Consider the following 25,082-nt stretch of genomic DNA (forward strand, 5'->3'; position numbering starts at 1 on the left):
CATTACGATTCATAACAGTAGCAACATTACAGTTATGAAGTAGCAACGAAAATAATTTTATGGCTGGGTCACAACATGAGGAACTGTATTTAAAGGGCCAGAAGGTTGAGAACCACTGCTCTAGACATAAAAAGAAGTTGGGAAGTAGGATCCTAAGACCTGGGACAATCTGCAGCAGGATGGAGGCCGACCAGGGTGACATGACCGTCTTGTTGTCTGTTGTTCTCTCCTTAGCTGTTCTCCTCCCTAACTGCTCCTGCTGGCTACTTCCAGCCAAATCAGCCTCAGCTTCCAGGGTCTCCAAGGTGAAGGGTCTGGAAAGTACAGAGGAGAATCCAGAGGGACTGGATTTCTGCCCTGGTGCACACACGTGGGACAGGGCCGTGCGACCGCTGCACATGGAGCTGTGCCCTGCAGCCCTGGAGAGTGAGTGCGTCTATTCACCTGTGTGTTCAGAGGCGCTCCAGTACATGAGCACTGACCTTCTGAGAGCTCCCTGCAGCCTCAGTCATGGGTTAAAGCTCAGTTTCCTTCATAATAATCACATCAGTCAAGGGGCAAGAGGTGACACATTTCTCTCTAGTAGAATGTTCTGTAAAGACTGTCAGATAGAATCTGTCTCTTGAATAATAAACCAGGATCTTTTTGTCCTAACTTTTTTTTTTATTACTGCGGTAAAATGCTCATAACATAAAATTTCCATCTTAACCATTATTTTTTAAAAATGTTTACATTGATTTTAGAGGGGGAGGGGAGGAGAGGGAGGGAGAAGCATTGATGTGAGAGAGAAACACCAATCATTTGCCTCCCGCATGCACCCCGACTTGGGACTGAACCCACAACCTGGGCATATGCCATGACAGAATTGAACTGGCAACCTTTTGGTGGAGATCTGCTTCTAGCCAGAGACCAGTCCACTTTTCCCACCACCACCTTGGCTGAAGCTCTGTGCAAATATGAACTGAATCTCTTAAAACCCACATCAGAGCTCTGGTAAGAGTGAGGGAGTAAAAGGATACAGCCTCTGGACCAGTGACACACACCTGTGGGTACAGCCACGCCACTGCCCCCACCGCCCGGAGGAAAGGTCTGGAGAGGTGAGAAGACGCAAGAGGGAGAAGCTCAGAATGCAGGACAACAGAAGCCACTTTAACTCCAACCTATCACCAAGGAAACACAATACTCTTTCCCCTCAAACCTCATTCTTGTTTAGACAAATCGGGGTCTCCTGCCTGTAGGAAGGAGGAAAGCTCTCGTATACTGAAAGATCTACATTTGACTATGCATATCAGCCAAGCTCTGTGCTTACAATACAATAAAGCAGCATTGCTTAGGGCCAAGGGAGATATGCGCAGAGAGTCCTGTGGTGGCTCAGAGCTCAGGAACATCCGAGTTAGTTCGGTTGACCAGGAAAGGCTCCCAGGAGGAGATGAGCTTGAGTTGTACCTTGGAGATGGGGAGGAGTCAGAGAGCAGCGAGAAGGAAGGAGGGCACTTTGGTGGGGAATTTAACATAGACCCTCTCCTTCACACAGCTCTTTAGAGTTTACAAAGTATGTTCACATGTGTAATCTCATTTCATCCTCATTGGGCTGTAGGACCCCAGAGGTACTGTCTCATTTGAGAGTCAATATAGTATAGTAATTAAGAGTGCAGTCTTCGGATTTCTGCTTTAAAACGGCAGATGGGATGCATGAATTTGTATCGGCTTCCTCAACTAACATCGCTAAAATAAAAGTAAAGGAATAGAAAAGAGGCAATGGTGGACCACAGATGTCAACATATTTTTAGATGTCAAGTGAATGGAGGAGTTGGCAGAGCTGGGATTGCTGCCTACCAAGTGCTACAGCAAAGGATGCCAAAGGGGAGTCAGCCAATTGGAGACTCAGGACCAGGGAAAGAACAGATATTGGAAGCAACAGTGACCACAGAAGGTGGGAGCAAAGCATGGGGACAGAGCAAGGTTGAAAGTCTGCATAAGAAGCAGGTCCCTTCTCTGTCACACACAGACAGATGACTACAACCTCATTACCCTGGCAAGGACTGAAGGTTTTGTTCCATTGAAAAAGTGAACCAGGAAGGGTCCAGCCAGGAATACTGCGCCCAGTGGAAATCAGAAAGGAGGGGCATTAGGGGCGAGTTTGAACAGTGAGATTCTAGGGCCCATGAGACATGGTTTCTAGATTGCAGACCCACCTGGCAGACAGACAGAGAGGAGACCGGTGGATCCTTCATGGGAGAAATGGAGCAGAAAAAAGATTTTTAGATATTGAAAGAGATAGCTGATAAACTAGAGAGAAGAAATTCACAGAAATAATAGAATAAAATTACGTTCCCAGAGTGAAAAGGCCTACAAAAGGTGTGATGGGTGTAATAAATGAAAATAGACACACACCAAATCCCATTAAATTAAGTTTTAGAGGGTCAAGGATACACATAAAACTCTTTTTCCATGTAGCAAGGACAGGATACATGCAAAGGATAGCACAGAATCAGGAATAGCAAAGGACTCTCAACAGCCATACTGAAGCAAATACCTTTAACCTTCTAAAGATTTCTATGCTATACATCCCGAGCTATACATTAACTGGGTAGAATAAAAAATTTTCTGAAATTCAAGATTTAAAAAATTTTACTGCTCATATATTCTTTCTCAGGAAGTTACTGAAGGATGTGTGCCATCAAAATGAAGAATGAAATCAAGGAAGATAAAGATGTGGGACCAGGAAAAGAAGATCCACCCAGAAAAATTACAAAAGGAATCAACTGAACAGCTGCTGTGCAGAAGGCCCAGAGGGTCAGCACACACTGAGCAGGGAAGTGGGAGCCTAATATGTTTCACCAGGTGGAAATTACTATTCAGAAGATTTTTGCACTGCTAAAGAGTTTGGGGAGAATTCATGATAAGAGTATGGAATACTAAGAAAACAGGAGAAAGAAAAAAAAGCTATTAACACAAGCGAAGACAAAAATATCTGTACAAGAAAGGTGATGCAATATTAGTTTCAGCAGCAATCCATGTGTGTAAAATCAATAAAGGAAAACTCTGAATATTGATTTAATTAAAAAATTGTGATATAATTACAATGGCAGAATCTAAGGGGGAGAGATGTGGGGATGGAGTGCCATAGAATATTAAATTATCTTCTTTCATAACAGATTACAAACTAACATTAAAGTATATTATTCAGAGGTAAATACCAGTAAAATTATTCAGCTAAAATGATCTCAAGTGGTTGCCTTGAGGACTGAGACTTGGGGATGGGTGATGGACTACTGTTTTTTGTGATAAGACTTATAGTACTAGTTGACTTTTTAAAACCATGTACATGTATTAATTTGCTTATTAAAAATAAATATACAATGGAATATTATTCAGCCTTTAAAAAGTAGAAAATTCAGACAATGCGACAAAATGGATGAACCTTAGGGCCTTATCCTAAGTGAAATAAACCAGTTAGAAAATAAACAAATACCATATGATTCCACTTATATGAGGTACCTAGAGTAATCAAATTTAGAGAGACAGAAGGAGAATGGTGACTGCCAGGGGCTGGGGGGAGGGAGAATGGGGAGATGTCATTGAAAGGTATAAGAGTTTTAGTTTTGCAAGATGAAAAGAGTTCTAGAGATGGATGGAGTGATAGTTACATACCAATGTGAATGTACTTAATACCACTGAACTGAACAGTTAAAAGTGACTAAGATTAGTGATTGCATTTCATGTTGTGTTTATTTTACTACAATTTTTAAAAATAAATAATTTAGCCCTAACCGGTTTGGCTCAGTGGATAGAGCACCAGCCTGGGGACTCAGGGGTCCAAGGTTCGATTCCGGTCAAGGGCATGTACCTTGGTTGCGGGCACATCCCCAGTGGGGAGTGTGCAGGAGGCAGCTGATCGATGTTTCTCTCTCATCGATGTTTCTGACTCTCTATCCCTCTCCCTTCCTCTCTGTAAAAAATCAATAAAATATATTTTAAAAATAAATAAATAATTTAAACCTTGGTTAATATGGTATATTTTATGTTACATGTATTTTACCAAAATTTAAACTTTTTAAATTAAAAAAAGAATTCTACCTATGATTCAGATTTCCAGAAGATTAAATATCGAATTAGAATGTAGAGATTAAATGTAAACTCCAAGAGGGCGAAGACTTTTCTATCTGCTCACTGTTATATCCATGAAGCCTAGTATAGTAGTCACTCAATAAACAAGTTTAGTGAGCACTCAGTAAATGTTATCCATTATTATTCTTTGTATATATCTTCAGGGTACATTCATTTATGCTTTGGCAGCAGCATTGCTTCTCGTCATGCATGTGCACACATGTACACACATGCACACAAGGATACAGGAAAGCCACAGGGCATATTCCTCCAAGTACATGCTGAATGAATTAAGAATGACTCTGAAAGGTAAGAATTATTACCCCATTTTTCAGATAAAGAAAGTGAGGCCCTATAACCCCTAAATGGGATGACAAGCATTTCCAATCTTGGCCTTCAACTGCAAGTCTGGTGTTCTTCTCTCAGTAGCTGACAGCTGAAGAATTGTAGCAGCACAGACCTGAGAAATCACCTAGATTTAATGGGAATTAAAAATGGACTTGCTTCCGAAACCGGTTTGGCTCAGTGGATAGAGCGTTGGCCTGCGGACTGAAAGGTCCCAGGTTCGATTCCGGTCAAGGGCATGTACCTGGGTTGCGGGCACATCCCCGGTGGGAGATGTGCAGGAGGCGGCTGATCGATGTTTCTCTCTCATCGATGTTTCTAACTCTCTATCTCTCTCCCTTCCTCTCTGTAAAAAATCAATAAAATATATTTAAAAAAATGGACTTGCTTGGCTGGAAAAGAAGATTCGTGAAGGGGAAGAGTGGGCAATGATTCGGAAATGTGCATGCTTGTCAGATGGTGGAGGAGGGTTTGAATGTCAGGTGAAGGGGCCTGGAAATTATATGTAGAGCCATTGAAAGTCTTCATATAAAACAGGCCTTTTAGGAAGCTTTATTTGGCAGCAGAATGCAGAGTATACTGGAGTGGGAGGCTGGGGCATACCCTCAGAGGCGGCCACAATGAAATGATCATTTTCTAAACGGGCACAATGGAGACAGTGGCAGGAATACTGAAAAAATCAATGAAATATATAAACCTCTAGTCAGACTAATCAGGAAAAAATGGAGAGAGAAGATACTCATTACCAATATCAATATCAGGAACCAGAGAGGGATTATGACTACAGATCCTACAAAAATTAAAAGAATATTAAGGGAATACCACGAAGAACTTTACACCAATAAACTTGATAATTTTTATAAAAAAAAAATAAAATTCCCTTGAACTACTCAAGAAGAAATAGATGACTTGAATAGCCCTACATTTGTTAAGGTAAAGTGGGATGCACCTATAATTTCCCATTGCTCATTTCACCAAGTCTTGGTGTTCAGTGACACCAAAGGTCCAATCTCACTCATCTGGTTCATTTAAAGACTAGCTTAGGCTAGTTTGAAATAGGTTTTCATTTCTTGTAGTCAGAAGAATCTTAACTAATCCAGTCTTAAAGACTGAATTTCAAGGATAACACAGCCTGTGGTGTCTGTCTGTGGTGCTGACTCTGTGCCCCCATTCTCTGCTCCTGCATGGAGTCAGAGCCACTGAACGCAGCCTCAACCCTAAGCATCTGGCGCCCGGTGAATTCTGTCCATGGTCCTGAACACAATTCTTGTCATTACAACCCTAGGCACCAGAGCTTTGGGACTCAAGTAGAATCTCCCTTCTGGCTATAAAATCAGAGAACTTGAATGGATCTTCAGTGCCGAACTCAGGAGAGAACTAACTGAGGAAGCCTGCCATGTAGACGAGGTATAACTGGGGTATTGGAAGAGGTCACAGCCTCACAGGCATAAGAATGTCTAGGGCATCCTTAGATACCATGTGACAAGCTTAGGATAAAAACTCTAGCCCTAGCCAATTTGGCTCAGTGGATAGAGCGTGGGCCTGTGGACTGAAGGGTCCCAGGTTCGATTCCGGTCAAGGGCACATGCCTGGGTTTCAGGCTTGAACCCCAGTGGGGGGCATGCAGGAGGCAGTCAATCAATGATTCTCTCATCGTTGATGTTTCTCTCTCTCTCTCTCTCTCTCTCTCTCTCTCTCTCTCTCTCTCTCTCTCTTCCATCCTATATGAAATCAATTAAGAAACAACGACTCTAAGTCTAGATAGACCTTGGGGATCTGATGAATTTGAGCCCGTCTGGTTCCCTTGCTCGAAATTGACAGTTCACTCTCCCAAAGGCAACCCAATACTATGGGCTGAGCTTCCTTGGAGACAGAACTTCTCCGGATCAGAGGAAACACATGAGGCTCTTGCTATCACTTGCACATGACACTCAAATGATGAAAAGAGATAGAAATGAGATCGATCTAGAAGAGAGGGCCCCAGAGTTGGGCGCCTCTTGAGGAGAGTGGAGAGTCGATTTTCAACTAACATTTTTAGTTCTTACTGTGTGCCAGGGACTGCAAAAATACTTTTACACACACTTCCTTATTTAATACAAACAATCCAGGGAGAAAGCTATTTTTAATCCCATGTGTATTAATCAGGGTTCTCCAGAGAACAGAACCAATAGGATATATATAGGCATACATAAGAAGAAGCTTATTATAGTAATTGGCTCACATGATTATGGAGGCTGAGAAGTACCACAACACGCCATCTGCAAACTAGAGAACCAGGAAACTGGTGGTAAAATTCAGCCTGAGTTCAAAGACCTGAGAACAAGAAGCTATGATGTCCTAAGGTAGAAGAAAATGGATGTCCAAGCTCAAGAAGAGAGAGAGAAAGGGAAAGAGAGGGGAGAGAGAGAGAGAGAGAGAGAGAGAGAGAGAGAGAGAGAGAGAAGACACATCCTTTCTTTTTTCTTTTTGTTCTATTTGGAGCCATCAACAGATTGAATGACGCCCACCCACACTGGTGAAGGTGGGTCTTCCTTACACAGTTTACTGAGATTCATATGCCAATCTCTTCCAGAAACACCCTCACAGACACACTCAGCTATGTTTTACCAGATATCTGGGTATCCCGTAGCCAAGTCAAGTTGACACATAAAATTAGCCATCACACATTCGCCTAGGGAAACTGGAGCCCAGAGGGCAAATGATTTGCCCAATCTCACATAGTCAATATGGGGCAGAATTCTTACATTTTCCATTGCATGCTATAAACCCCAAGCTAAACCCTGCACCCACTCAGTCACCCTGGACCCTACAAGCAGGCAGTGCTTTTCAGAAAAGCCATCTTACCTTCTACCAGCTGCACCGAGCAGGGCCGAATAAGAATACTCACTATGCCCTCCTCTTTTAAAAAAAAATATTTTATTGATTTATTTCTAATTTTTTTTACAGAGGGGAAGGGAGAGGGATTGCCGGGAGCCGGTCCATCCTTGCTGTTTCAAGGAACCTGGCATATATGGCATACGGTTCTTAATATGTTTGCTCACCTTCTTGGCGCTGTGTTTTAACTAAGGTCACCTCTCCGAGAACGGTTGAATCCCCAGGTAGGGATTTTCCCCTGAAGTTAGGGAGGGAATAAAACCCCTCAACTAAGTGCCAGGCGGGTAATTAATCCCTTTAACTACAAACAATCATGCTTAAACTACATAATCTTTTCTCCCTGGAATGGAGATAAGAAACGCCCTAACCTTTGTAATAGAGATTGATAGGATTGAATCAACTGGTATAAATACAGTTGTAACAAGACAGAAACACTCAGAACTCAGAACACAGAACTAAGGACACAGGGCTTGGAAGACAGGACCAAGAGAGACAGAGCCTAGGCACAGAACCTACACAGAACGTTCTCTAGAGACAGAAGAACTTCGCTGGCGAGAGCATGCCGGAGGATCCTGGACAGGGACTGGCCTCGGAGCCTGGAGGCAGAGCCTGGCGAGAGAGCATGGCAGGGATCCTGGACTGAACCTGACTGCGGAGATTGGCAAGAGAACCTGACCAGGACCTGGCCACAGAACCTGGCTGGAGATCCGAAGCAGAACCTCTCTGGAGATCGAGACCATTCCTTCTTCACCGACTCCGTCCACACCTTTGGGGACCCCTGGACCTGCTGGGGTTGGACCCCGGCAAGGGATAGAGTTAGAAACATTGTGAGAGAGAAACATCAATCAGATGCCTCCTGCACACTCCCTACTGGGGATGTGCCGCTACCAAGGTACATGCCCTTGACTGGAATCGAACCTGAGACCCTTCAGTTCACAGGCCAACGCTCTATCCACTGAGCCAAACTGGTTAGGGCTGCCCTCCTCTTTGACTCAGGGGCAGCTGGAGGAGTTTTGAGCGCCCATTAGGCCTGGAAGTTGGGGGAGGTTTGAAGACTTAAGCTGGCAAGGAGGGGGAGAAAACCTCTGTGGATGGAGGTGGGAGAGGACTGGCTCCCCGCTGCTCCCAGAATGATTCGCACCTGCCAATCGATGGCTGGACACTCACGCAAGTGCTAATCAGCTCCGTTGGCGCACACAGGCTGGGGCTACAATCCATTTTCACATTGAATGGCAGATCGATTCCTCATTCTCTACAATCCCCAACCGGCCTCATCTTTGAGGGGCTGAGAAGCTGGTTAACTCTGCACCTCCAGCCACCTGCAAGCTTTGTCCTTCCCTATATTCTTCCCAGATACAATCTTGCTCCTCAAACCATTGTCAGACAGAGCAGTACAGTAGAACTCTGGGTTGGTAGTCCAATAGGCCTGGGTTCCAGTCTCAGATCAGCAGCTAACTTTGTGAACTTGGAGAAGTCACTTCATCCTTCTAACTTCAATTTTCTCATGTATGTAATGGGGGTAAAACTTTTAGCTGTACAGGGTCTCTGTGAGGATCCCAATTATATCTAGTGAATGTAAGATTGGGAAATGCTGCAAAAACGTAGCCAATGTAAAGAGCAGGCTGCTGCTCCTAGAAGAATAGTTTCTTTCCCCAAATCTGGTCCTTCCCTTTCACCTCAAGTCCTGTCCTTGAGGTCTGACAATGCTCGGAGGGAAGTTCTGTTGACATAGGCCCAGGAGAGGTTTTCTCCTCTCTCTAGTTATGTTAAGTAGCCAAAACAACACTTGAGTCCTTGTTCTCCTGACATGATCACACTTTCTGGTGAGGGCTTCTGGGTTCTGGAAACTGAGCTTAGAAGCAGCAGAAACCGGACAGGCAGAGCTGGACTCAGCCAAGCCAGGTGGCGTGCCTGGGAAAAGGGTGTTTCTAGGGCTCTGAGTAAATTTCTAGGCTATTTCCTATTCTCAAAAGTGAGATATCACCCATATTGGTAAATACTTTTACTCATCAGTTTTGTTTAATTTGTTTAGAGATACCCTTCATATTCTACCTGTGATTGTCCTCTTTTAAAAGGAGTCCTCACCTGGCCGGTGTGGCTCAGTGTTGAGTATCAACCTATAAACATGGAGGTCATGGTTTGATTCCTGGTCAGGGCACATGCCTGGGTTGCAGGCTTGATCCTTGCTGGGAGGCATGTAGGAAGCAGCCGATCAATGATTTTCTGTCATCATTGATGTTTCTATCTCTCCCTCCCTCTCCCTTCCTCTCTGAAATCAATCAATATATATTTTAAAAGGAGGAGTCCTCTGTATCCTTCAGTCATAGCCCTTGATCATATATTATTAGACAGGTGTAGGGAATGTTTGTCCTAAGCTGGGCCAATCAGGTATTTCCTTTCCTTTCCTTTCCTTTCCTTTCCTTTCCTTTCCTTTCCTTTCCTTTCCTTTCCTTTCCTTTCCTTTCCTTTCCTTCCCTTCCCTTCCCTTCCCTTCCCTCCCCTCCCCTCCCCTCCCCTCCCCTCCCCTCCCCGCCTCTCTCCTCTCCTTTCCTATTGGTTTCAGAGAGGAAAGGAGAGAGAGAGAAACATGAATGATGAGAGTGAATCATTGATCGGCTGCCTCCTGGCTGCCTCCCTCACCCCCCCCACACTGGGGATCGAGCCCACAACCCAGGCATATGCCCTTGACTGCAATGGAACCTGAGACCCTTCAGTCCACAGGCCGATGCTCTATCCACTGAGCCAAACCAGCTAGGGCCAATCAGGTGTTTTCTAACTTCATGTGCACTGGGGAAGCCATAATAGTGTATGAGTAGTGTATGTGGGAACAGAGGAAGCCAGTTTGATGAGAGAAAAATGGAGCAGTCATGTAGAAGAATGTAGAGGCAAGAAATAGTGGGTCCCTAAGAAACAACAACGGGGGAAGTTGCTGCTGCTGATTTTCTAGTCCCAGAACCTATTGACTGTACTTGTCAAGTGGGGTTCAGTGAGTTTCTCCTGTGTCCTTTCAGTATAAATAACCCTTCATTAATTTGGCTTGGGAGCATTACTGTTCCTTGCTGCCAAATAGCCCTCTTCCTAGAACAGATCTCAAGTGCACAACTGCTACTTTAACTTTTTAAAAAATATGTTGTATTGATTTTTTACAGAGAGGAAGGGAGAGGAATAGAGAGTTAGAAACATCGATGAGAGAGAAGCATCGATCAGCTGCCTCCTGCACACTCCCCACTGGGGACGTGCCTACAACCAAGGTACATGCCCTTGACCGGAATCGAACCTGGGACCATTGAGTGCCCAGGCCAACGTTCTATCCAGTGAGCCAAACCGGCCAGGGCTACTTTAACTTTTTAAAAAACAAAATGCCTAATGTAAAGATTGACACGTTAAGTGGAACAATTACTAAAAACTGAATTAGAAACTGTTTGGCCATGGAATAGGTCTTTCAAAGTGTTTCCAAATTAGCATCTGCACACTGCACATATCCTTGAGGTACAGCACCATTCATTCATTCATTCATTAAAAAATATTCAGTAAATAACAAGTAACACTATGTCCCAGGTAGCATTCTCCATACAGGGTTACAAAGAAGCAATATAAACAAAGTCTCTGCTTATAGGAGCTTGTATTCTGTTGGGCTCACTTTATATATATATGGTGAACATAATAGTAGTATTAAAGAATTGAAACACATTTGATTTAAACACATTAACCAAACAATTTAAATTTAAATAAGACCTAATATGTCTTAGGAACTGTTATACACACTCTTTATCTATCAATTAACTCATTTAATTACTACATCATCCTTCTGAGGCAGACTATTATTATCTCTGTTTTACAAATTAGAAAATTGAGGCACAGAGAAGTTAAGTAACCTGCCTAAGGTCACATAGTTGTTAAGTGGTAGAGCTGGGATTTGAAACCAGTCTGCCTGGTGCCATGAATAAAATCCTAAGTCAGGGATGAATCTGCATCAGTTGTCCTGGTCTTATCTGGGCCCATTTCCCCAAGTGAGGGCCAGGAAGCTACGCAGATCTAAACAGTCGCTAAGAATAAAAAGCCTCATAAGACATCTCTGGGGCTAGAGCAGGGCACAGAATGAGGACCCAGGGTACTGGAAAGTAGCCCTGGCCACTGCCTGTCCCATCTCAGATTCTGCACAGCCATCTGAACACCCCAGACCTGCTAGCCTGCTGAGCTCTGTAGGGAGATTCCTGCCAGGTCACTCACATGGACAGCTAGCTGCTTGTCAAATGCCTCAAACAGAGGGCCAGCCAGCCCAGGACCTGCATCTCCTGACTTTCTCTCGGTTCTTTCTTTTCCAGAGCATTCATAGCCAGCTACTCTGGTACAAGGGTTTTCTCACATCCATGCCTTCCTTATCAGCCCCTGACCTGACTGCACCATTTCCCACTGGATGATGTTAACCACCCACCACCCCCCATCTCTCTAATTCTCCCACCTCACAATGGCTGCAACAACTTTGCTAAAACACATGTCTGATTATGTCATGCTCTTGCCTTAAAAGCAATGGCTCCCTGGAAGATGTTACCATTAGGGGAAATTGAGTGAAGGATACCTTGAAACTCTTAGCACTACTTTGCAACTTTTCTGTACATGTAAAATTATTTCAAAAAGTAATGGCTCCTCACACTCCTTATGCTGATATCCAAGAGCCCCTGGCAAACCCCTGCTTCCCACTGCCTTCCCACCATTCCTTGAGGACGCCATTGTGTTGGAAATCTCAATACCATGCATTACATTGAAGAATGCTCTTCTTCACACCCTTAACTTTCTATCCTGTCAGCCTGGTGAGCTCTTAGCCAATTGTTTTCATTTATCAAACATTTTACAAATATTAACTCATGTAATCTTTACAGCAACCTCATAAGGGAAGTACTATTAATAGCCTATTTTATAGATGGGGAACTGAGGCACCGAGAAATTAAGTAACATGCCCCAAATCACACGGAGTTTGTATTTTAACCCAGGCACTCTGAATCCAGGCTCCATGCTCTTAGCCAGTACATTCTGCTGCCTTTTCAGCTCTCAGAATTCAGCTCAAATGTCACCTCCTATGGAAGCCTTCCTTGACTCCTTTCCCACAATTACTCTTCCCCCCACTGTCAGATCCCATAGCTTTTTGTTCATTCATTCATCAAAACATTTATTGAGCACTCACTATCGGTTATCATTTTAGAGGCATTGGGAATCTATCCACCTACAATAGTCTGTAGGATCCTATTTTGGAAAGTCTCTCTCTCTCTTCCTCTCTCTCTCTCTCCCTCTTCCTGTGGAATACTCCTTGAAGGTGTTAAACTTTCTAACTCCTTTACAATCTTGCACAGAATCTGGCATGCACTTTGTCTTCAGTAAATGTGTTTTGCAGAAATAAATGAATCCTTATCAAGAATGGTGATGACAGTAGTGATAATGTTCACCATTCAGATGAGTCTGCTGTGTGACTGAGACAGTGTGGGCCAGGGGCCAGGTACATCGTCATAGTCGAGCCCCAGGCCAGGAGGCTCCTCGGGAGATGACAAGTACCTTCTGCACGTAGACCAAGCCGTTGTTGTCACTGTGATTATTCCTACCATTAGTGTTGGTGTTAGGTGACAGTGTGGTAGGTGCCAGCAGCAAGCTGGCCCACCACACTTCCTCATGGCAGGAGAAGCATCAGGGAAGCAAATGCTCTTAGAAGATGAGCAGCAGGGAGGATGGGCTTTCAGCCTGGAGTCTCAGCAGTCCGAACAGCAGTGGTTGGGTCAGGACCTATTTGCATTGTACTCCTGTCTCTAGGTATATCAGAGAGTGGGGATGTGGCAGAGGAGTGCTATGGAGCAGAAATCAGATTAAAGAGTCCTAATCAAGAGGACCTATCACTTTCCTTGGATCAAAGCCTGAAGGGTGATGAGGTAATTAGGGGTGGGCTTCAGGTGGAAGTTGAATTTGGAGTGAGAATGGGAGTGGGACAGAGAAGGCAGGTCTTAACATGGTGGCAAATTTCTTTATAGTCCCAAACCCTGGGAGGAGGCACACCAGGCTTCCTCCTTCTGTATAATCTCCTAGGGAACCAGAAGTCAGGTGGCACAAATGATACTTCCGATGTTAGCGTAGAATCCTCCTACATTCTCTATGACTTTTCCTAAAGGACCCTGGAATCACAATCCTAAACACTCACATGTTTTTTTGGGCCACTAAAATTCTCCAGAAGTTATTAGGTCCATCCCCCTGCCTCTGGGCAAGAGGTTGAAACAATTCTAGATGGTAAATAGCAATTGTTTGCCAGTCAGCAATAGCAATGCGCTTGGTGCAGTCAGTTTCAGACTGTACAAAGCAGCAACAGATCTCTGATCGTGAACCACTTCAGCTCTACTGGTGCTGAGTCAGCTCCAGTGGGGGCAGAGTTGTGTGTTTGGCCATCAGCAGATGTGACCACCCTGGTCCCTGGGGTAATGAAACTGAGTATCAAGTATCAAGAAAGTTGAGCATCTTGGCTATGGTCTCTCAAGTGATAAGTGGTAGAGCCAGGATTCCAACTCAGGCTTGTTTTGTTTTGAAATACAAGCTTTCTTCTTCTTCTTCTTCTTCTTCTTCTTCTTCTTCTTCTTATTATTATTATTATTATTATTATTATTATTATTACTAGAGGCCCGGTGCACAAAAATTTGTGCACTCGGGGTTGGGAGAGGAGGTCCCTCAGCCTGGCCTGTGCCCTCTCACAGTCTGGGACCCATCAGGAGATAAGGACCTGCTGGTTTAGGCCTGCTCCCGGGTGGCAGAGGGCAGGCCTAATCCTAGGTGTAACCTCTGGTCGGGCTCAGAGCAGGGCCCATTGGGGAGTTGGGGCCCCGCCTCCTGTCATGCACAGAGCAGGGCGGATTGGGAGGTTGCCATGCCACCCTCAGTCATGCTCAGGGTAGGGCCGATTGGGGGGTTGGGGCACCACCCCCTGTCACACTCAAGGCAGGGTCCATAGGGAGGTTGCAGCGCCACTCCTGTCATGCACAGAGCAGGGCCGATCAGAGGGTTGGGGCTCCGCACCCTGTCACACTGATCCCGGTGCTGGGAAGCCTCGCTGCTCCGCTGATCCCAGGGCCAGGACGCCTCTCGGCTCCCCTGATCCCTGGCCCGGAGGCCTCTCGGCTCCGCTGATCACCGGGGCGGGAGGCCTCTCTGCTCCACTGATCGTGGGGCCTCTGACTCCGCTGATCACGGGCCGGGAGGCCTCTGGACTCCGCTGATCACCTGGGCTGGGAGGCCTCTCGGCTGATCACCGGGGCTGGGAGGCCTCTCGGCTGATCACCGGGCCGGGAGGCCTCTGGACTCCGCTGATCACCGGGGCTGGGAGGCCTATGGACTCCGCTGATCACCGGGCTGGGAGGCCTCTGGACTCCGCTGATCACCGGGGCTGGGAGGCCTCTCGGCTGATTACCAGGCCGGGAGGCCTCTGGACTCCGCTGATCACCGGGGCTGGGAGGCCTCTCGGCTGATCACTGGGCCGAGAGGCCTCTGGACTCCGCGGATCACCAGGCCGGGAGGCCTCTGGACTCCGCTGATCACCGGGGCTGGGAGGCCTCTCGGATGATCACCGGGCCGGGAGGCCTCTGGACTCCGCTGATCACAGGGGCCGGGAGGCCTCTCGGCTCCGCTGATCACCGGGGCCGGGAGGCCTCTCGGCTCCGATGATCACCGGGGCCGGGAGGCCTCTCGGCTCCGCTGATCACCGGGGCCCGGAGGCCTCTCGGCTCCGCTGATCACGGGGCCGGGAGGCCTCTCGGCTCCGCTGATCACCGGGGCCGGGAGGCCTCTCGGCTCCGATGATCACCGGGGCCGGGAGGCCTCTCGGCTCCGCTGATCACCGGGGCCCGGAGGCCTCTCGGCTCCGCTGATCACGGGGCCGGGAGGCCTCTCGGCTCCGCTGATCACCGGGGCCGGGAGGCCTCTCGGCTCCGCTGATCACCGGGGCCGGGAGGCCTCTCGGCTCCGCTGATCACCGGGGCCCGGAGGCCTCTCGGCTCCGCCATCTTGGCTGACAGTTAATTTGCATATCTCGCTGATTAGCCAATGAAAAAGGTATCGGTTGTACGCCAATTACCATTTTTCTCTTTTATTAGTATAGGATTATTATTATTATTATTTTGTCTGATTCCTGTGGCTAGGGCTTCCAATACTATGTTGAATAGAAATGGTGATAGTGGGCATTCTTGACTTGCTCCTGATCTTAGAGGAAATGCTTTCAGCTCTTTACCATTGAGTACATTAGGTATGTGGTTGTCATGTATAACCTTTATTACATTGAGGAATGTTCTTTATATACCCACTTTGTTGAGAGTTTTTATCATAAAAAGATGTTGAATTTTGTCAATTTTTTTCTCCATCTATTGATATGATCATATGATTTTTACCCTTTATTTTTTTAATGTGATGCATCACATTGGTTGATTTATGAATGTTGATCCATTCTTGCATCCCTGGAATAAATCCCACTTGGTCATGTATATAATTCTTTTAATGCATTGTTAAATCCAGTTTGCTAATATTTTGTTGAGAATTTTTGCATCTATGTTTATTATCAATGATATTGCCCTATAATTTTATTTTTTGTGATGTCTTTGTCTGATTTGGATATTAAAGTAATGCTGGCTTCATAGGATGAGTTTGGAAGTGTCCCTTACTCTTCAAAATTTTGAATTAGTTTAAGACAAATAGGTATTGATTCTTCTTTTAATGTTTGGTAGAATTCAACTGTGAAATTGTCTGATCCTGTATGGTTGGGAGGGTGTTTTTAATTATTATTATTATTGTTTCAATTTCATTGCTAGTAATCAGTCTGTTTAGATAATCTATTTCTTCCTGATTCAGCTTTGGACTACAATATGCATCTAGAAATGTATCCATTTCTTCTTAAATTTGTTGGCATATAATTGGTTCATAGTATTCTTTAATGATTCTTTGTATTTCTGTTGTGTCACTTGTAACTTCTCTTTCATTTATACTTTTATTTATGTGGCTCTCTTTTTCTTGATGAGTTTGGCTAAAGGTTTGTCAACTTTGTTTACCTTTTCAAAGAACAAGCTCTTAGTTTTATTGATATTTTCTATTGTATTTTAACTTCTATTTTGTTTATTTTCACTCGGATCTTTGTTATTTCCCTCCTCTGTTTACTTTGGGTTTTGTTTGTTCTTCTTTTTCTAGTTCCTTTAAGTTTAGAGTGAGATTGTTTATTTGGGATTTTTCTTGTTTCTTGAGGTAGGCCTATATAGCAATGACCTTCCCTCTTAGAACTGCTTTTACTTCATTCTATACGTTTCTAGGATCATTTTTGGTACCAATTATTTGAGGTTGAATTTCCTAGAGGCAGAACCAAAATGAGAATGTTTATTCAAGCCATTTACTTGGGGAGTGTTCTTAGGAGAAAGGGACTAATAGAAGCAAGGGGGTTCTCTCAGAAGCAATGATTCTCTCTCATCATTGATGTTGGGGGGAAGGGGAGCTAAGAAAGAATATGGTCTTGGCTGGAGATTGCTTTAGATTGACCCATAGGGAAACTCTAAAGGACAAACTATCCTGTTTTAAGTTAAGAGAATTGACTTTTTATCTTGTGTCAACCAGTCATTGGCTGGGGGTGGGTGTAGGTACATAGCCTCCCAGGCAAGGATGCCTCCCATGTGGTTGAGGAGATGCCTCCCATGTGGTTTATTCTTTGGTGAAATAAACTATTGTGAGTTATTGACCAACATTTATAGCAGCTGAGGGGTAGCAACTACCACAGGTAGGTAACATGGATATGAGCAAGGCATCAACTGTATTCAATACATTAATTCCCTGAATATTTAGGGATGAGCCTCTGATCTCTAGTCTAATAGTGTCCCAACCCTGTTGTTTAAGCTCACAGAGTCTTGTGAGTGTGAGCTGCACTGATGCTTCCATGTCAAGCTTGACAAAGCCAGTAGCCTCCCATATCATGGCCATGTTCTCTAGATACACTACAAGTCATTCTTCTTCTTTTTTTAAAAAAAATATTTTTATTGATTTCAGAGAGAGGAAGGAAGAGGGAAAGAGAGACTGAAATATCAATGATGAGAGAATCATTGATCAGCTGCCTCCTGCCCGCCCCCTTCTAGGGATCAAGCCCACAACCTGGGCATGTGCCCTTGACTGGATTTGAACCTGGGACCCTTCAGTCCGTACGGCCAATGCTCTATCCACTGAACGAAACCGGCTAGGGCTATAGTCTTTAAGATGCTTTCAAACTCTCCAAGGTCATGAAGCATTAGGATATGGTCCTTTTGCTCACAAAACCAGCCAAGAGAAATACAAAGCAAATCTCCCTTCTGAATGTCCCTTTTATAAAGAAAGAAATTGAGGCTTAATGGTTTGTACACCAACGTTGGAATAAATAGAGCTGGAACCAGAGTTAGGGGTTAATTTGCAGGCTTCCTACTACATTAGGGGTCAGCAAATTATAGCTCATGGGCCAAACCCATTTCTTCCCTCCCCCCATACTTGCTTTTGTTCTATTAGAATATAGAAATGGTCACTTGTTTATGTACTGACTATGGTTGCTTTTGCACACAATGGCATCATTGAGTAGCTGTGACAGACACCGTATGGACCGAAAAGCCAAAAGTATTTATTATCAGGCCCTTTATAGAAAAAAAAAATTGACTGTGCATGTTATTTCTGGAACCTCTACAGACACTTTTTCTAATTCTAAGGGTCAGTTATTCTAAGATTTTAAGTGGAAGGGGGAATTCTCCCTGACTCCTAATGAGATAGCACAAGTTGAGTGTTGAAAACCCATTTTCTTCTATATTAACAAGAAGTTAAGAGAATATCTGGTGTAACTTGGTTGAGAGAATTTGAAAAGAGTCCTGGAGAAGAACCAGTTTAAAAGATCCTCAAGCCAGGCTGGTGTGGCTCAGTGGTTTAGCATTGACCTATGAACCAGGAGATCACAGTTTGATTCCCGTTCAGGATCCTCGAATCCTTTCTTAAAAGATTGTAGACCTTGCAATTCAGAATTCTGCAGCCTTAGTGGATGACTGAATGAATATTGGTATGTAGGAAGGGGAAAAGGTCTGGAAGGATACAGACACCTGGTGGGTAGTTACCTTTGGTGGAAGGAGAGATATTTAATTCTTCACTTCTGTAATATTTGTGTGTGTGTAGTATAACTATGTACATTTTGCAATTAAAAAAGACACAAACACAGAATGACAAAGGAAGAGGGATGGAGGGAGGGGAGGGAGAGAGAGAGAAAAAAACTTGAGAGAGTTCTTTCCCAGTGGTGTTTAAGAAAAGGATTTCTAAGATGATGGATGCATCTGTGTTCATAGTGGGATGGTTGACTTAATGACCTCCTTGCCCCTGGCATCCATCCTATGATAGATGGGCTGCCCCAAACTCCTCAGGGTCCATGTTCCTTCATGGGCAGAGAGCTGGAAGAAACATTCAGAATAGAGTAAGGGCTACAAATTTCTACAGAAGCAAATGAACTGCATAGTTGCATTTGAGATATAATTGAAATTGTGTTTCCATTTCTCAGGAAGCTAGTATGGCCAGTATGAAGACTGAATTGTGCATGTCAGAAACTAATCATGGAATATTTCAGCTTTTTCCAGGATGGCTGCAAGATATAAAGGAATGGCTGTGCGTTTTCTTATTTTAAAAAAAATGAGTAATACATGAACATTGTAAAACAGACAAACAATACAGATGTATATAAAATAAAAATTGAAAGCCTTCCTTCTAATCACTCTTACCAGAGGTAACAACTGCATATAATTTGAGGTTGGAGTATCTGTAAATATATCTTTTCCATTCATATTCATATATATGTGTGGGGGTTTTTTGTTTTGTTTTGTTAATCCTCACCTGAGGATATTTTTCCAATGATTTTTTGAGAGAGTGGAAGACAGAGGGAAAGACAGAGAGAAATATCAATGTGAGTGAAGCACATTGATTGGTTGCCTCCTGTATGCGCTGACCAGGGCCCAGGCGGGGGAGGAACCTGCAACCAAGGTACATGCCCTTGAACCCGGGACCCTTTGGTCTGCAGGCTTTTTAAAAAATGGCATCATGCTACACATAGGAATGCATTTTAATTTTCACTTAATATATCTGGGCCACATTGAATTTAGATTGATTTTATTCTTTTTAATGGCTCCATAATATTCCATTGCATGAGTGTACAAAATGTATATAACAATTTCTTCACTTATGGATATTTCAGTTGGTCCTCACCCCTCTTTGCTGTTGCTCTGCTGCAATGAATATCTCTGCATACAAATATTTGGGTATTTGTGCATATATTTGTGTAGGACACTTATAAAAGTTATGTACATTTACCTTTTTAAAAATATCCACTTGACCTCTATAAAAAGATCATGACACAATAAAAATAAAGCTTTTTTTAAAAAAAGGACATGACAATTTATATTCTTACCATCAATTTACAATTTCTCAGTGTTTTTTATGTCTCATATGACTAATTACCAATGAGGTTGCAGATCTTTTCATGTTTCTTGGTTATTTGTGTTGCTTCTTTTGTGAATTGCCACTTAAAAATTGTGCTATCTTTCCCCCATTGATTTGTAAGAATGCCTTCTAAGTTATAGATATTAATTATTTCATATATTGAAAAACATTCTGAGTTCATATTTATGTTTTAACATATGGGGACTTTTATCAGAGAGACTTTATGTAGCCATATTGCCAATCTTTTCCTGTTTCTGGGTTCCTTGTCATGCTTATAAACACATGTCACTTCCAAAGATTGTCAAATTATTCTTTCTTCCTCCATTGTTTTTATGATTTTAGTCTTTATTCTTATATCTTTCACTCGACCATATTTTACTTTAGTGGAACACATAAATAGGGTACTTAAGAGTACTTAAGTTTATTTTTCTCCAATCTGATTTGTAGGGAAGGGGTTTGGGGAGATATTTTACCAAGCAACACACGCCTTTTTGGCATTCACATGTGCTCGGCACTTTACATATAGTGTGCGACTTCATCTTCAAGCGAATTTTAAGCTCAATGTTATAATTAAAGAAACTGGCCATACATAACGCAAAGACCTGTACAGCCGGCATCGCAAAGCCCTCCAAGGCAAAGGTCAGGACACGAGCACAGAGTTGACTAGCCCGACGCCACGCCCACTTCCAAACTCTCGCGATAGTTGTACGTCATCCGAGAGCGCCGGTAGCCCGGGCAGTCGCGCGCCTGCGTAGAGTGAAACTGCGGTCGGTCGTGCTGTCTCACCGGTGCGGCCGAGAAGCCGGCGAGTCCCGCGTCCTGTTGAGCCTTCAGCCCCCGGCCTCCCGCCATCATGGAGTACCTCATCGGCATACAGGGCCCCGACTACGTCCTTGTCGCCTCCGACCGAGTGGCCGCCAGCAGTATTGTCCAGATGAAGGACGGTGAGCGGAGGCAGGGGAGGCGCGGCCGGGCCTGGGTGTAGGGGCATCCGGGCGAAGTTGGCGGGGTGTTGGGTGAACACCAGGGAGGTCCGGGAGTTGGAGCCCCGCCTGTCCTGATCACCACTTGCTTACTTTTTAGGATTAGGAGACTGGCAGACAACTTAGGGCCTGAACATTCGCTCCTCCCAGGCCTCCGTGGTCAGTGCTCTGCTCTGGCCTTCGCTAAAAGCGCTCCAGGCGAGAATTGCCTAAGGGAATTTCGTTTTTAAGTCTTTAAACACCTGCCGAGCACCAGGCTCCCTAGACCCAGAAATTACTGATGTCGCTACAAATGCGGTTGGTTTGCTGGCAGCATGAGGTGGGATCATGGGCAGCGTGAGACTGTGGGACTAGAAACTTGGCTTTCTCTTCCGCTGCCTGTATCCTCCTGTGTCTCAGCGCAGATCCTCCTTTTCCAGTTTTCCAGGACACCAACTGTCCCGTTTTTCTTATATTTAAGTAGTTGGTGGAGCTCGGAGGCCAGAGCCCTGTCACTTATTTACTTTGTGAATGCATAAGTTATTTCGCAGTGCCCCGATTTCCTCAACTGTTAAATCAGGGAGCATTTGAGATCCTGCTTCCTGGCAATTGTGGTCAGTTTGGCAGAAACAAACTCATAAAAAACCGTTAAATCACAAGCTTGTTGGGGGGATTGATTGAGTGAAAAAGTTTTGTGCAAATCCTTAGCACAATAACAAATACTTAGTAGTAATAACACTAAGCACTTATGTATCAGGCGCTGTTTTAAGTGATTTCCATTAATTTCATGTAACCTTTTAAGATAAGCACTATTAGATCGTCACTTTACAGATTTTAGTTTTAAGCTGTTGAGGTTCGGAAACTTGGCTAAGACCACAAGTGGCAGAACCCAGGTTTGAACCTACCCAGTTTGACTCCATGTTTTGCACATAACTACTATATGGCACATGCTGTCTCCCCATAGTCAGTACTCAGTAATTGTTTAAAGATTTTTTTGGTTGATGATCTGTGAAATCTAAGAATGTGTTTTCGTGATTGACCAGAGACACGAAAGTTACTTTTGAAAAAGTATTATACTTCAGCTCAGGTGATTTATTGTTCACTTGAGAAATAGATTTTGGGCCCTTTGCATTACTAGGTACTTAAGGGATACAAAGAAGAATAAGAAAGATGTGGCCCTTATCTTAAAAGAAGTTACAGTTGAACAAGGGACTAAGATATGTGTATAAATAATCGTAGCACAAGCTAGAAATGTATGCTGCATAAGAAGAGTGCAATCAAACTTCTGAGGTAGAGCAGACATAGAAGAGATTATTTTTAGGTAAGAGTAAGAAGGGATCTTTCTGGTTCTAGAGATTAGGGAAAGCTTTGAGGGCAGATAATAGTTCATTTTGGGTTTAAAGAATGAAAAATTACTAAATCTGCGGTTTCCTGAAGTTTGTGAAAAAGGGTAGAAAGTGTCCATCACTGCTTTTGTAAGTGACAGGCATTTGATTGACATCACTTGGGGTGATGGAAAGAACCATAAGGGACTCTGCTTGATTTTTGGTCTTTCTGAAGAAGAGAGAGATCTGAAAGTGGTTTGTTAAACATCTATGTTTGTGGATTGTTCCTCAAGTCAAATTACTATATACAATTGCATAACTAGTTTATAGACATTCTATTTATAAACCATTGTTCCCAAGGGAGTAAATTTGTCTTGAGAGTAAGTCTATCCATTATTTTGACTACTAAGACCTTTGGCATGCAAGTGATGTTAGCATGAAGTAGTGTCTAAATAGAGCAATAACTAAGTACCTTTACAGGTTTCTAGTTTTGTTTTTTAATTTATTTTTATTGGTTTCAGAGAGGGAGAGAGATAGATAGAAACATCAGTGATGACAGAGAATCACTGATTGGCTGCCTCCTGCATGCCCCCTACTGGGGATCAAGCCCACATCCTGGGCATGTGCCCTTGACTGGAGTCAAACCCGGGAATCTTCAGTCCACAGGCTGATGCTCTATCCACTGAGCCAAACCAGCCAGGGCTACAGGTTTCTGTTTTATTACAATGTATATTAAATCACATTGAAAAGTAGAATGTACTTTAACCCAATTTACTAGTATATACACAGTACTTCTAGGTGTTATAAGAGATGCAACATATTATATATAATCCATAGAGTGGTCTAAGACATTAAGAAAACAAGGAAATAGCCCTGGCCATAGTGGCTCAGTTTAAGCATTGTCCCATGCACCTAGAGGTTCCCAGTCTGGGTGCATGCCCAGGTGGTAGGCTCGATCCCCAGTAGGGGATGTGTAGGAGGCAGCCGATCAATGATTCTCTGTCATCATTGATGTTTCTATCTCTCTCTTCTCTCTGCCCCTTCTCCCTCTCTCTCTGAAATCAATGAAAACACATTAAAAAAGAAGAAAACAAGGAAATACATACAAGATGATTTTGTATGATAAAAGATATGACTAGTAAATAGTAGGTTAGGGGTTTTTTTTTCCCTTTTAAAAAAAATTTATTAAACTTATTGGGATGACATTGGTCAACATGAACATATAGGTTAGTTTTTAAATTGATGATTTTGGGAATAAGTCCTAGGGGTATTCAGAGAAAAGAATGATCACTGCAGTGTGGAAGAAAAGTGAATTTGAGTTAATTCTTTAAAATATTTAAAAATAATTGCAGTCAAATCAGTGTCTAATTTTTCATATGGTCTTTTCTGATATAATATATTTTTGTGATAGCCCTGGCCAGTGTGGCTCAGTTGGTTGGAGCATTGTCCCATACACAGAAGGGTCTCAGTCTGGGCACATAGCCAGGCTATAGGTTCCATCTGATCGATGTTTCTTTCACATTGATCATCCTTTCTCTCTTTCTTCCTTTCCCTCTAAAATCAATGTTTTGGAATTGGCATGTGGACTTTTTCCTATCTTTCATTTCATAACGGAATTCTTTCCTTTTTAATCCTTACCCAGGGATATTTTTTCCATTGATTTCTAGAGAGAGTGGAAGGGAGGGAGGAGAGGGGGGAAAGAGAGAGAGAAACATTGATGTGTCTCACATCAATTGGTTGCCTCCTGCATTCATCCCTGCTGGGGCCAGGGAACCTGCAACCAAGGCACAGCCCTTGATTGGGAATTGAAACCGAGACCCTTCGGTCCTTGGGCTGACACTCTAACCACTGAGCCAAACTGGCCAGGGCTCATGAAGAAGTTTGTGTAGGGTAGGCAAGAATGCTGAAAGTGAATAATATTTTGGAATTCTTTTTCTTCCAAGTATAAAATGAGAATGATACTTCCAGTTTTCCCAGAGAGTACTTGCTTATTAATGTGGCCTAATTCTTTAATTTGGTTATATGCCACATTTCATGTCTCTCTCCTGGCCTATATAGAATTGTTCAGAGTACTCCAAACCACACAGAATGCTCTTTTCTTTTTTTCTGAATTAGTTACTATAGCATGTATAATTGAACTACATTGTGTAACACTGAATTTAATAATATTGTACATGTACAGTTTTCTTACCTATGAGTTAGGTCAGCGGTTTCCAACTGGTGGTCTGTGAGGTCTGAAATGTTGGCAACCGTGAGTTAAGGTAGCAGAAAGTGATAGTGTTACCATTTTGCATGCTTGGAAACCATTTGCCCAATTTCAGAGTGCGGAGCCCAGATTATAACTATGTTCAATTGGGTTCTAGTCCAGTTGTTTTCCACAGAATTGTACATTGATGTTCATTTTGTTGTCCATTTGTTTCATGTATGTGGATCTTGTAAGTTCTTTAAGGACCAGAAATTCCCTAGAGCTACATAGGCTGTTTTCTGCACAACTCAGGAAGCATTTAGCATCTATCACTTTTGTTTTTATATCTCTCTTCACTACTCACTGGACGGGTAATTGGTGTTTTAAAACATTTTTGGCCTTGTATTAAGTTCATTTCAGAGTTGAACAGCTTTAGCATTTTAGCCTAGAATTTTAGCATCTATAATAATAAAAGCATAATATGCTAATTAGACCGGACAGCCAGACGACCTTCTGGACGAAGCCAGGGCTGCAAGGGCTGAGTCCCTTACACGAATTTTATGCATCAGACCTCTAATTTCTTCATAAATACTTTGTAAACAAGTTTCCCCCAAAAAAATAAGAACAGCTTTTTTTCTCACTATGAAAATAATGCAAACTTATTAAGTAACTAGCGGCCTGGTGCACAAAATTTGTGCTTCAGTGGTTGTCCCTCAGCCCGGCCTACGCCCTCTCGCAATCTGGAACCCCTCGGGTAGGGTCCCTAGGCCTGGCCAGTGATCAGGGCCTATCGGGGCT

General features: G+C 43.5%; 1 protein-coding gene across 2 annotated transcripts in view; it reads left to right on the top strand.

Annotated features, from left to right (window-relative positions):
* Positions 1-20,543: 20,543 nt before the first annotated feature.
* Positions 20,544-25,082, top strand: part of PSMB2 (proteasome 20S subunit beta 2) — a 40,143-nt gene continuing 35,604 nt past the window's right edge. Inside the window, exon 1 of one of the 2 annotated variants that reach the window (XM_059690222.1) lies at positions 20,544-20,756. In XM_059690222.1, coding sequence (XP_059546205.1) covers positions 20,666-20,756 — 91 coding nt within the window. In that variant the 5' untranslated portion in view covers positions 20,544-20,665. The remainder of the gene's footprint in view (positions 20,757-25,082) is intronic. The other variant, XM_059690223.1, reaches the window with a different exon arrangement.

Source organism: Myotis daubentonii, chromosome 3 (genome assembly GCF_963259705.1).
Source record: "Myotis daubentonii chromosome 3, mMyoDau2.1, whole genome shotgun sequence".
Classification (NCBI taxonomy): domain Eukaryota; kingdom Metazoa; phylum Chordata; class Mammalia; order Chiroptera; family Vespertilionidae; genus Myotis; species Myotis daubentonii.